This window comes from Lampris incognitus, chromosome 7 (assembly GCF_029633865.1).
Source record: "Lampris incognitus isolate fLamInc1 chromosome 7, fLamInc1.hap2, whole genome shotgun sequence".
NCBI lineage: Eukaryota > Metazoa > Chordata > Actinopteri > Lampriformes > Lampridae > Lampris > Lampris incognitus.
In genome coordinates, this window is record NC_079217.1 from 66,714,530 (window position 1) to 66,727,065 (window position 12,536).

Below are 12,536 nucleotides of genomic sequence, written 5' to 3' on the forward strand. Positions count from 1 at the left end.
TAAAACGTTGCATCGGTTCCTCGCTCCTGCAGATTTCTCCTCTATAACACCAAGAGGACTCGCCCATTCCTCACTGACAAGATGGCACAGATGCTCATCCAGGCTCTGGTCATCTACCAGCTGGACTACGGCAACTCCCTCCTTGCTGGTGCCCGGGTGTCGGCCATCAGACCTCTGGAGCTTGTTCAGAAAGCTGCAGCTCGTCTGGTGTTCAACCGCCCTAAGTTCTCCCACACAACTCCCCTTCTCATGTCCCTACACTGGCTCCCAGTAGCTGCTCGCATCCAGTTTAAGACTCTGGTGCTAGCCTACAGGGCAGTGAAAGGAACAGCTCCTTCCTATCTCCAGGTCATGGTCAAGCCCTACACCCCTGCCCGACCATTTTGCTCTGCTGCCTCGGGACGCCTGGTTGCCCCGTTGCTCAGAGGCCCCTGCTGCTGATCGACTCGGTCACGGCTCTGTTCTGTCCTGGCCCCATAGTGGTGGAATGAACTCCCCACTGATGTCAGGACAGCAGAGTCGCTGCCCATCTTTCAGCGCAGGTTGAAAACTCACCTCTTCAAGAACTACTACCCTGTTACTTGTTCTTAGCACTTATTGTATTCACTCATTAAAAAAATAAATCTCTTTCTTGCACTTTTACTTTAGCACTGGTTTTGCTCTTAGATGCTTGTTTAGAGAGAAGATGCACTTATGACCTCTGATGACTAGTAGTTCTCCTGATCGCCTATGTTAAATGATGCACTTATTGTAAGTCGCTCTGGATAAAAGCGTCAGCTAAATGACTGTAATGTAATGTGTAGCTGGTATTTTACTCACTTACATGTTTTTAAAGTAAAACATGAACACATGCCTGAGACTGGAGGGATCAAGACCCAAATGCCATGTCCAAAAAAACATTGGCTGAAAACAAAGTGATTTATCCTCCTCTTCATCTCATCTCTTCTACGTACCATCATCACGTATCATTCCTTAGTTCATAATGAATCATCTAGTTTAGAAAAACCAGCTTCAATTCTCACTTCACTTTATTCATGGACTCCTTTTAACAGGTTCAACTCCTCAACTCTCACAAACAAGACGGACGTGCGCATGTGTGTTCGAGTGAACACTGGCCAACACCACGTCAGTCTGCACACTCAGTGAGTTTATGTTTTCTTTTAAGACTCGGGGGTCAGAGGTCACAGAGATGTGTGCCTGACGGTGGTTTTGTCGGGGATTTCTGCAGGTGAACTTCTACACTGCAGCTTTGTGTGGTATTGGAAGAGTCTGTGTGTGTTTGGGGTCTGGCGTGTTTAAAAGCCAACAGAAACCAGGATCACGGTGACGTTGTCGGCGCAGCCCCGCCTCACTGCTTCAGTGGCCAATCGCTGGCAAGCAGCTTCGTACCGCCCCTCCTCTTCCGTCAGCCCCTCTTTCTTCTCCACACCCTCATCCTGCGAGACACAGTTAACAAGCTGAACACATGTACACACCCACACACACAACATGGTATATAAAAGGTGTGTCAGTGGCGTCTGTACTGACCTGTAGCACGTTGAGAACATATTTCACAGCTTCATCAGCAGAAAACACCTTGAACAGCCCATCACAGGCCAAGATTATGAACCTAGACATGGAAGAGGGACCAGTAAAACAAACTGGAGGACACTTGTAGAAACCACCTCCCAGTCTACTGGAAGACCTGCTGGTAGAGTACTGGCAGCAGCAGTAGTAACAGCAGTATTAATAACAGTAGTGGGTAGTGGTAAACAGAAACAGCAGCAGCGGTAACAGTAGGTGTACTAGTACTACCTGTCGTTAGGTGTGAGCTGGCGTCTCCTCAGGTCAGGAGTAGAGATGACTCCACAGCGTTTGTACTGACCGTCTCCAATAGACCGAGACACCTCCAGCACTCCCAGTACCCTGCCGTCCCTACAACACACACACATTTACCAGAAGTACAGTCAGCCTTGCAGAAGTGCTCTCCGTCTTTGAAAGGCTAATTAATTCTCTTTGTTTCAGAGTAGGATGAGTTCTCTCAGTGCCCTTAAGCAAGGCACTGAACCACAAAGATGTAGATCGTAGTGAGTGTCGGGGCCCAGACACACCAAACTGACTAGCGGCGACGAAGGCCGACTGTTGCGTTGCCTCATGTCGCCTGCCGTCTGGGCCAGACAAGAGCACCTGAACACACCGCAAAGACTACAGCCGACGGCCAAATAGCATTCGAATGATATCTCTCACTGACGGGCTCCGCCCATTCAACATGCTGAATCGGCTGAAAAGCTGCTGACGGGGGTCCAACAGGGGTCCATCTAGTGCCGACGGACACACCACAAAAACTAGGGTCACAGATGCTCACTGACGGCCCAACGTTGGTGTGTCAGGGCCTTTTGCCTGCTAAGTTGCTAGCTTGCTAACCCTGGAGTCCAACCACCTCCCACTGATCTGAGGCAGGAAGCTACATTTAACTGATTTAACCCTGGAGTCCAACCACCTCCCTCTGATCTGAGGCAGGAAGCTACATTTAACTGATTTAACCCTGGAGTCCAACCACCTCCCTCTGATCTGAGGCAGGAAGCTACATTTAACTGATTTAACCCTGGAGTCCAACCACCTCCCCCTGATCTGAGGCAGGAAGCTACATTTGACTGATTTAACCCTGGAGTCCAACCACCTCCCTCTGATCTGAGGCAGGAAGCTACATTTAACTGATTTAACCCTGGAGTCCAACCACCTCCCCCTGATCTGAGGCAGGAAGCTAAACTTAACTGATTTAACTGCACGAGTGCAAGAAGATACGCCACAGCTTATCTGTCTTGCAAAATGGATGAGAAGAAACATGAAGAACATGCCATGTTTCCTCCAAGTGAAAACAGCTTAACCCTGGAAGTCTTAGCGCCATCTGTCTGGATCTAGACACCAAACACGGACCCATATGTGGACACAGACCAACACAAGGTTTTCTACTACTTGTGTATCTTCTGTGTTACGGTGTAATGTTTGTCTTCCTCTGCCAACTGCAGTGTTTTCAAGTCTCCGTGATAATAATACACCTTCTGAGTTATGCTTCATGTTATCTGCCACTAACAGACAAAATAAACACCACATACCTGCATCAGCCCTCACCCATCATCACTTACTACAAATACGCAGATGATACCGCCATATTGGGACTACCTGATGACAATAAGTCCAGCACAGCCTACCGACACGCCACTTCTCATTTTACACAGAAAACTACCTCCAACTGAATGTGGAGAAGACAAAAGAACTGGTCGTTAACACACCAAACACAACCCTCACGGGACTGGAGCGTCTGGCTAGCATAGCGGTCTATTCCGTTGCCTACAACACAAGGATCTTCGATTCAAATACTTTCACTGTCAGGTGAAAAGAAGCGGCTGGTGACTCCACATGTATGGGAGGAGGCATGTGGTAGTCTGCAGCCCTCCCCGGATCGGCAGAGGGGGTGGAGCAGAGACCGGGACGGCTTGGAAGAGTTGGGTAATTGGCTTGGTGCAATTGGGGAGAAAAAGGGGGATTTTTTTTTTTTTTTTTAAAACCTCACTGGACTGAACCCGGTCTCCATCCACAGCAAGACAGTAGTACTGGTCAACAACTTCAGATATCCCGAGCTCTCTTTAGTCAGTAAACTCAGCTTTGATCAACACATCCCGGATGTCCACAAACGACCCCAGCACAGACTCCATGCCATCTGCAAGCTCAGAGCACTTCCTGATGCCCCCCACTTCCTGCTGTTACTTTACAAAAGCATAATCCAACCCATCCTGCTGTACTGTTTCCCTGTTTCTGTGCCATGCTGACAGCTCCACCAATAAAAACCTACCAGGATCACACATGCTGCCTCCAAGATCGCCCGCTCCCCTACACAACCTCCCCCACATGAACGACACAGCCACCACACGCCTTGCACTCACAACAGTGACTGACCCTGTAAGAGCCAAAATGTGATGACGCTCCCTCTAATGGTGAGTGACGTCATGCTCAATGGTTGAGTCCGACAGAAAGCTCTGTTTGGCACGGCAGCATATAGTTTTCCTGTCATGTGACACAATGTCATGAAACCTTTGTTCAGTAAACGTTTTTAAACTGGATTACATCTCCTGTCACTCATGTCAGACTGACGTTACTGAGCCTACAGCTCATCAGTAGCTTAACTTGACATCCAGATGGCAGCACAAATTCACATTTGCAGCGACCTCACCCAGTACTGGTGTGGGAAGATGGCGGCACAAATTCATGTTTGCAGCAGCCTCATCCAGTACCGTCCATGCAATGTCTTTGTCCATGTCTGCGTCTAAGTTTCTCATTTGATGGCTGGGAAAGCTGGCGCTGTTTCGGCTGGGGGAGCCTGGTCTGTTGTGTCCTGTGGTCCCAGGGACCGCAGCCCTGCCTGGAGCTGTGCCCGAAGAGGAAACTCCCGAGGGTAGTTTGACAGGACGCAGAAGTGGGGAAGGCTAACCTAACTGCTAGCCCATGCAGACCGGCGGTTCCGATAACACCGGGGGTGGTCTGGCGGCGGCCTTGCCTAGCATTGATTGTGTTTTTAGTGTCGTCATGTGGAGTGCGGAGAGGTGTGTTGAAGGTGTCTGGCAGGGAGAGCCGGCGTTGGATCGGCTGAGGGAGCGTGGTCTGCTGCGTCCTGTGGGCCCAAGGACCACGGCCGTGACTGGAGCTGTGCCCGAAGAGGAAACACTGAGGGCGGTCTGACAGGACACGGAAGCGGGGCAGGCTAAGCTAACTGGTAGCCCATGCAGACCGGCAGTTCTGACAGTCATCCTGGCTGGCGTTCATTCTCCTGAACAGTTTTTTTTTGTTGTTTAGTTTGGATATGTGTGTTAGTTTGGATATATGTGTTAGTGTGGATATATGTGTTAGGTCTTGGATGTGTTTTTGTCTCTGTGTTGTACTGCTGTGGGCTGGGGGAAACCATGTTTCATTTAATTTCATGTGCACAAGAAATGAAACGACAAATAGTGTTCCTGACGCTGATTCTGAGAAGGAATGCCACTACAGACACCGATCACCCCCTCAATTCATATTTTACCCTACCGTCATCAGGCTGCAGATACAGCACTGTGAAAAGGAGAAAGCTCTGGAACAAGTTTGAAAAGCAGAAGAGCTCTGGCAGAAGTTTGAAAAGGAGAGGATCCCTGGCAGAAGTTAGAAAAGCAGAAGAGCTCTGGCAGAAGTTTGAAATGGAGATGAGCTCTGGCAGAAGTTTGAAAAGGAGAGGATCCCTGGCAGAAGTTTGAAAAGGAGAGGATCCCTGGCAGAAGTTAGAAAAGCAGAAGAGCTCTGGCAGAAGTTTGAAAAGCAGAAGAGCTCTGGCAGAAGTTTGAAAAGGAGAGGATCCCTGGCAGAAGTTAGAAAAGCAGAAGAGCTCTGGCAGAAGTTTGAAACGGAGAGGAGCTCTGGCAGAAGTCTGAAAAGGAGAGGAGCTCTGGCAGAAGTTTGAAACGGAGAGGAGCTCTGGCAGAAGTTTTGCCCCTTCTGCTGCAGCAGTGCCACACAAACTGCCCCGCTGACCTTTCAGAGAGCCACGGTTATCTGTGAGTGTGAGTGAATGTTGTGTGGTTATCTTTGTGTTCTTGTATCTGTACATTAGGATGTGGTTGTGTGTGTGTCTGTGCATGTACTGGCTGTGAAAACACATGTTCTACAGGACAATAAAGACTACATCTACCTATCAATAAATAACACAAATCCAACAATTACACATGTTGATGCAGACCCCATGGGACTACCTCATGGCCCCCCCCCAGGTCCCAGAGCTGTGGTTTAGGAGCTGGGCTGTCCCACCTGACTGTGCCTCCTGCCCTCTGGATTCTCATGCGCTCCTCATAGATGGTGGGGTTGTGCTCCTTACTGAGAGCCAGAGTCACCGACCTCCTCTCTGCACATCCCTCCTCCTGCTCCGTCCGACACAACACCGCCTGAACAGGAGGAGAAATCCATCACTGTGGAAACGGCACGGTCCAACATCATCATCAACATCATCATCATCAACAAGGCTGCTGGTGTGGACCTCATCATAAACAGTAAAGGGTAGTTTATTTTCTTATAACCTGGATCTTATTCTTGCAGCCACTGTAGCAAGACGGGGAGTAACATGATAAATCTGATGTGTGCACTGGTAAAAACTACACAATAAGACCAGGTTGTGAAATAGATAAATAAAATTAGCACAAAAAGTAAGGAAATTTGTGTTTGGTAGATTATTTCTTTGTTGTAACAATGCTACTTAGCAATAAATCTTATATCAGGTAGCTGATTGTCAGCACCTGGGGTACCAGAAGCTTAAAACAAGAGTCAATAGCAACAGCAAAATAAGCTGTTTGGCACTGGTAGAGAAGATTTGGCAAATTTTTCATGGGCGCAGCCCACATACTCAGCTCTGCTGCTCATCCCACAAATGCAGGTTCCTTACAAATGTGGCGCCATTTAAAAGGCAAATAAACAGGCTTTCCAACGGTATAAGATTTATTGCCAAGAAGCATTGTTACAACAAAGAAATAATCTACCAAACACAAATTTCCTTACTTTTTGTGCTAAGTAAATATAAATAAAACAATTATCCTCCACTATTAGTGCACCAGTGGAGCATGGAGTCGCTACATGGACTTGACGCCTCCTGGTGGTCAAGTTGGGTGCAGCTCAGTAAAATAATGACCGTTTCGACAAGGTGAGCTCGATGAGGTTTATTTGCCTGGCGGCTTGTTTTGGCCTGGAATCTAGTTTCACCTCTGATGTGTTGGCCAGAGGGTAGATGATGTCAGGTTGAAACAGCCTGTCAGTGGCTAGTAGGTGCATGTCAGTGTTGATATCAAGTGAAAAGTCAGCTTGACAGTTAGCGAGCTAATAAAGCAAAAAACTGTTTGGTTTGCTGAGGTGAGTAGAATATTCCAGCTACAACTCAAGGATGCTTTGTTCTAACAGCTAGAAACAACAGTTTATTCTGCCTCAGTAACCTACATGTGACACATCATCAGTCCATTCACCTGTAAATGTATACTACTACCACTACTACTACTACTTTTGGCTGCTCCCGTTAGGGGGCGCCACAGCAGATCATCCGTTTCCATCTCTTCCTGTCCTCTCCATCTTCCTGTCACACCAGCCACCTGCATGTCCTCCCTCACCACATCCATAAACCTCTTCTTTGGCCTTCCTCTTTTCCCTGGCAGCTCCATATTCAGCATCCTTCTCCCAATACACCCAGCATCACCTGTACATTCACATTTACATTCACCTGTAAACGTATATATTACTTTATAGCTCGACACCCAGCACTTCTTTTCTTTTCCAGATCTCTCTCTCTCTTTCTGGAGTTGGTGAAATATATTCAAGACAAAATAGGGGTGGCACGGTGGGGCAGTGGTTAGCAAGGCCGCATCACAGCAAGAAGGTCCTGGGTTCGAGCCCCAGGGTAGTCCAACCTTGGGGCTGTCCCGGGTCGTCCTCTGTGTGGAGTTTGCATGTTCTCCCCGTGTCTGCGTGGGTTTTCTCCGGGTGCTCCGGTTTCCTCCCACAGTCCAGACATGTAGGTCAGGTGAATCGGCCGTACTAAACAGTCCCTAGGGGCGAATGTGTCGGCCCTGTGATGGACTGGCAGCATGTCCAGGGTATCTCCCCGCCTGCCGCCCAGTGCCTGCTGGGATAGGCTCCAGCATCCCGTGACCCGAATTCGGATAAGCGGTTTGGATAATGGATGGATGGATATTCAAGCCATGATTGTGTAAAAAAAAAAAATCGGCATCCTCTAGTGACAGCTCCCAGCTGCTAGCAGCCATGCTAGCAGCAGGACCTTGGCTGATGGACGCAATCTTACCCTGCTGTCTCCCAGGTTAGCTATGTACACCACGTCATCCACCACCAGCATACAGGTGGCTGTGGAGCCATCCTTCCAAGCTGGCTTCCTGTCAACCAGGTAGAAGACAAAGCACACACTCAACTTACTTTACCACTCAACAGGAAGCAGGTGAAACAGCCTTTACTACAATAACCTAATTAAAAAGCTACTTTCTGTTGCCATGCACACATGGCTGATGATCGTGTAAGTCATTTGTTCACTACTTTGTGAATAGGTTCCAAAGAAAGACACTTGCAGGCTACTAGCTGGGGTTTTGGAAAGTATTTTAGGGGTCTATCTTACTGGCTGGAGGCTTTCTTGAGAAACTCTTCGTCTGTGTGGCGGAAAGTGTCCAGCAGACTTTTCTTAATCAGTTTGTCCAGGTTTTCTGGGTCTCCTGGAAGAGAGTTTCAAGTCCACCCAACTATGAGGTAACACAAGGGGAAGTAAAACAATATGTATGGGATCAAGAGACAGCTGAGAGTCCCTTCTCTTTACACTTAAGAGGACGTTGAGCATGAAGGACATAAAAAATAGAAGCACACTCGCTCAATTACTACTGTCCAACATCCAGCAGGAGAAGACTGGTGGTGCTGGTCCTCCTCCGGGTGTAAATGTGCAGCAGAGTGGTGTTGACGGAGGGGTGTGACCCTTGCTGGGGTAACAGAGGGTTTGAATATACTCACCTCTGGGGAAGTTCCTGCCCAGTGTGTGAGGGAGATTTTCTGCTGCAAAACAAGAAGCGCGAGCTCCACCGTGGCCATCAAACACTGCAAAGAATGACACGCAAGACCTGGAGAACAAGATATTTAAATTAGAACAAAGTCATTTATTTGAGTCAGCAAATGCAGCAGCAGGTAACGTTTTGCTTTAACATAATTATCAAATTCATTGTGGTGGCAGAGTTTGATGGCTACAGGAGAACAACACAATCCCTCTTCCTACAAGTTCTCTAGAAGTTCTCCAGGAGTTCTCTAGATGTTCTCTAGAAGCTTTGTTTCTTTTTGCATTTTATCTGTTTTTGAATTTTCTCTCCCCTTTTCTCCCCAACTGTATCCAGCCAATAACCCCACTCTTCCGAGCCGTCCCGGTCGCTGCTCACCCCCCTCTGCCGATCCGGGGAGTGCCACAGACTACAACATGTCTCCTCCGATACATGCGGAGTCACCAGCCGCTTCTTTTCACCTGACAGTGAGGAGTTTCACCAGGGGGACTGATATCTGATTCTAATGACGGTTTTGAAACTCAGCTGGCACTCTAACACACAGGCCTGGGTTTCGTTATTACTTCTGTTAGAGCACAAAAGAAATGTGCCTCTCAAGCTGACAGTCCATTTTGATGGTCTTGATGGTTTTACTGGAAATTTGTAGTTCACAGGACAGAATCTGTGTTCAGACTTAAAAAAATGCTATTAAACAATAGCATTTGAATTTAAATATACGTCCTTTGTGGTGATTCTACATTCATTCCATGATGTTACATGTAAATATGCATTATTACAAGTTTTACTGTGATTTTACATTTAAATATGCGTTATTACAAGTTTCAGTCTCACAGAAAAAGTGATTAATAACAGCAAATTGTGTGATTAATTAGTGAGTTTTTTTTAAATCAATCAACAGTCCTAATGACTACTAAATGTGGTAATATGACTGGTAAATATCAGTAGGTGTTATTGAGGGGTACTGGTTAGAACAAAGTAAATGAGTCAGAATTGCCCATTTAAAAACACAGGAGCTGGACTGGCTGACTGGTTCTGTTGTCGTCTGTCTCAGTAAAGTGTACAGCCAGCACAGTAAAGTGTACAGCCATAACAGGAAAGTGTACAGCCATCACAGGAAAGTGTACAGCCATCACAGGAAAGTGTACAGCCATCACAGTAAAGCGATCTACTGACGGAGGCTGAACATGAAACATGCGGTGTAGCCACGCCCTTTCTATGTGAATTAGTGTGTGTTGGTTGGATGTGTTGTTGTTCATGCTGCTGAGCTACAGGTCACACAGACACACACAGCAACACACATCTAGGAATAATAAAAGCTCACACTTGAGTCGGCAGAGCAGACACACAGCCCGTCATGTCAGGAAGGAGGACGTGGGCATCCTGCATCTCCTCCCTCTCACCACGCCTCGCCGCAACATAGCCTTTTAAGACCGGGAGACCTGGGAACACGTTCACACATACACACACACACACAGACACACACACACAAACGTCAACCCATCTTTCCCTACACAAAAAAACGACTGACACCCATCTCTCTCTCTCACACCCACCCACCCACCCACACACATGTGGACAGGCGTATTGTGCACACTCATGGCTTTGGAAGAGAAGAAGTAAAACAAACATTGTGGTGGAACAGTTGAAAACCTTCTTTACAAACTTTCTTGATCTCCCCCACTTCCCTCGACTCCTCCCTGTCCCTGTGTCTTCTTTTCAAACCCCGGCTCTCTTCTTCGTTGTCTTCTGTACACCGGGGTTGACATGTCACTGTAGATGCAGCTGCACCTGAAAGGATTACGTCATATCGTTAATGCAGTTGTTCTCAATCAGGTCCTCAGGAAGATGGTGACACTTCTTTAGTATTTGTCATTGTACAACCGAACGTGTTCTCTGCATGTAACCCATCCTCTGCAGCACCCGGGGACCAACTCCACTTCTTCTCTCCCCTGCCTTGCTCAGGGGCACAGGCAGGAGTATTAACCCTAACATGCATGTCTTTTTGATGGTGGGAGGAAACCGGAGCACTCGGAGGAAACCCACGCAGACACGGGGAGAACATGCAAACTCCACACAGAAGGGACCTGGGACGGCCTGGGGTTCGAACCCAGGACCTTCTTGGTGTGAGGCAACAGTGCTAACCACTGGGCCACCGTGCTACTGGTTCTGTATTCTCGCAGGTAGCACTGCTGGTACCGGAGGACCTGACTGAGAAGCGCGGGTCTAATGCGATCCAGAAAAGGTGAAATTATTGAACCAAAGCATGTTAAGTGAGCCAAACGTGAGGGACGGACGCGGGAACAGCTAACTGACAACGAATGGGGGAGGTGACTTAGCTGACACGCCAACTTAAACTAGTTCAGTTAGCTTCAAATTCCAATTTAACCACGAGTTCTCCGTTCAAGGTAAACTCACCAGCGCTTTGGGTGGGCTCCGGGAGGTCGTCGAAGAGATCCATCCTGCTGGTAGCAGGGAGGTTAGCCAGGAGCTAACCCTCTCTCAGTGTGTTCTCCTGCTGGTGGTAGCAGGCTAGCCAGGAGCTAACCCTCTCTCAGTGTGTTCTCCTGCTGGTGGTAGTAGCAGGCTAGCCAGGAGCTAACCCTCTCTGTGTTTTCTCCTGCTGGTGGTAGCAGGTTAGCCAGGAGCTAACCCTCTCTCAGTGTGTTCTCCTGCTGGTGGTAGCAGGCTAGCCAGGAGCTAACCCTCTCTCAGTGTGTTCTCCTGCTGGGGGTAGCAGGCTAGCCAGGAGCTAACCCTCTCTCAGTGTGTTCTCCTGCTGGTGGTAGCAGGCTAGCCAGGAGCTAACCCTCTCTCAGTGTGTTCTCCTGCTGGGGGTTGCAGGCTAGCCAGGAGCTAACCCTCTCTCAGTGTGTTCTCCTGCTGGTGGTAGCAGGCTAGCCAGGAGCTAATCCTCTCTCAGTGTGTTCTCCTGCTGGTGGTAGTAGCAGGCTAGCCAGGAGCTAACCCTCTCTCAGTGTGTTCTCCTGCTGGTGGTAGCAGGTTAGCCAGTAGCTAACCCTCTCTCAGTGTGTTCTCCTGCTGGTGGTAGCAGGAAGGTTAGCCAGGAGCTAACCCTCTCTCAGTGTGTTCTCTATCACAGCTAGCAGCGGTGGCTAGCCGCACCTGTGAAGTTCCTACGTGCTCTGATGGAGCTCGACTCGTCGCTATACAGGCTAATTTTGACTAAAGAGCTCAAAATGTGACGGTAAATCGCTGCTTATTCAACGGAGGGACTTCCACAGAGGCCAAACGTCGATAAGCGGTGAAGCTAAGTAGCTATTAGCAACGCTCCGAGCCGTTGCTACAGTCCGCCGCGACGTCAGCTTCGTGCGTTTTACGGCGGTTGACAAACGCTCGTGAGCATCATTGCCACACACAGCTAATTTGTGAACCAATCAATTCTAATATGTAGTAAAGCGGGCTATCCGCTAGAGGGCTATAGAGGGTCTCTGAAGGCAGACGCTGGGGTAGAGAAGAAGATGCAGAGCAGCCTATCAGGAAGAGAAGAAGCAACGCGAAGCTGTTCACGAGAGTATTCTGTTACGCAACAATAAAGTACCCAAAATTCCCGATAGGCTGCTCTGCATCTTCTTCTCTACCCCGGCATCTGTTTTCATAGGCCCTCTACTGCCCACTAGTGGATAGCCCGCTTGACTACACTTACAGAGACCGAGTAGCTTGTAATGAGAATACTATTAAAAAGATGGAGATGGTGTAGCGCGAGTGAAATGTTGTGGCTGCAGGAGTCAACACCTTTCAGGCTGTTCGAAGAAATCTCATGGATACATTTATTAGCCGGCTTAATGAGTCTGATAATGTAATCATCACTAGTTTTACTACTATAAGATTCTGATAATGTAATCATCATGAGTTTAACTAATATTAGATTCTGATAATGTAATCATCATGGGTTTAACTAATATAAGATTCTGATAATGTAATCATCATGAGTTT

At 48.1% G+C, this 12,536-nt stretch overlaps 1 protein-coding gene across 2 annotated transcripts; it reads right to left on the reverse strand.

Annotated features, from left to right (window-relative positions):
• Positions 1-1,020: 1,020 nt before the first annotated feature.
• Positions 1,021-11,977, reverse strand: ilkap (integrin-linked kinase-associated serine/threonine phosphatase). Of its 2 annotated transcripts, none has more exons than XM_056283637.1 (10): positions 10,998-11,977; positions 10,246-10,370; positions 9,904-10,021; positions 8,545-8,651; positions 8,162-8,255; positions 7,838-7,925; positions 5,809-5,942; positions 1,795-1,914; positions 1,528-1,609; positions 1,021-1,436 (listed from the first exon to the last, which is right to left on the reverse strand). In XM_056283637.1, the coding sequence occupies exons 2-10, from the start codon at positions 10,346-10,348 to the stop codon at positions 1,296-1,298; spliced, it is 987 nt and encodes a 328-aa protein (XP_056139612.1). In that variant the 5' UTR covers positions 10,349-10,370; positions 10,998-11,977; the 3' UTR covers positions 1,021-1,295. The 2 variants fall into 2 exon arrangements, with proteins under 2 accessions (XP_056139612.1, XP_056139611.1); XM_056283636.1 differs by having other exon boundaries at positions 10,233-10,370.
• Between the last annotated feature and the right edge of the window lie 559 nt (positions 11,978-12,536).

Coding starts and splice junctions, on each gene's coding strand:
- ilkap (XM_056283636.1), bottom strand. CDS start 11,040: ATGGATCTCTTCGACGACCTCCCGGAGCCCACCCAAAGCGCTG. Junction 1,915..5,808: donor AGGGCAGGAGGCACAGTCAG/GTGGGACAGCCC, acceptor TGTGTGTTGTAG/GGACGGCAGGGTACTGGGAG. Junction 1,610..1,794: donor CAGCTCACACCTAACGACAG/GTAGTACTAGTA, acceptor TTCCATGTCTAG/GTTCATAATCTTGGCCTGTG.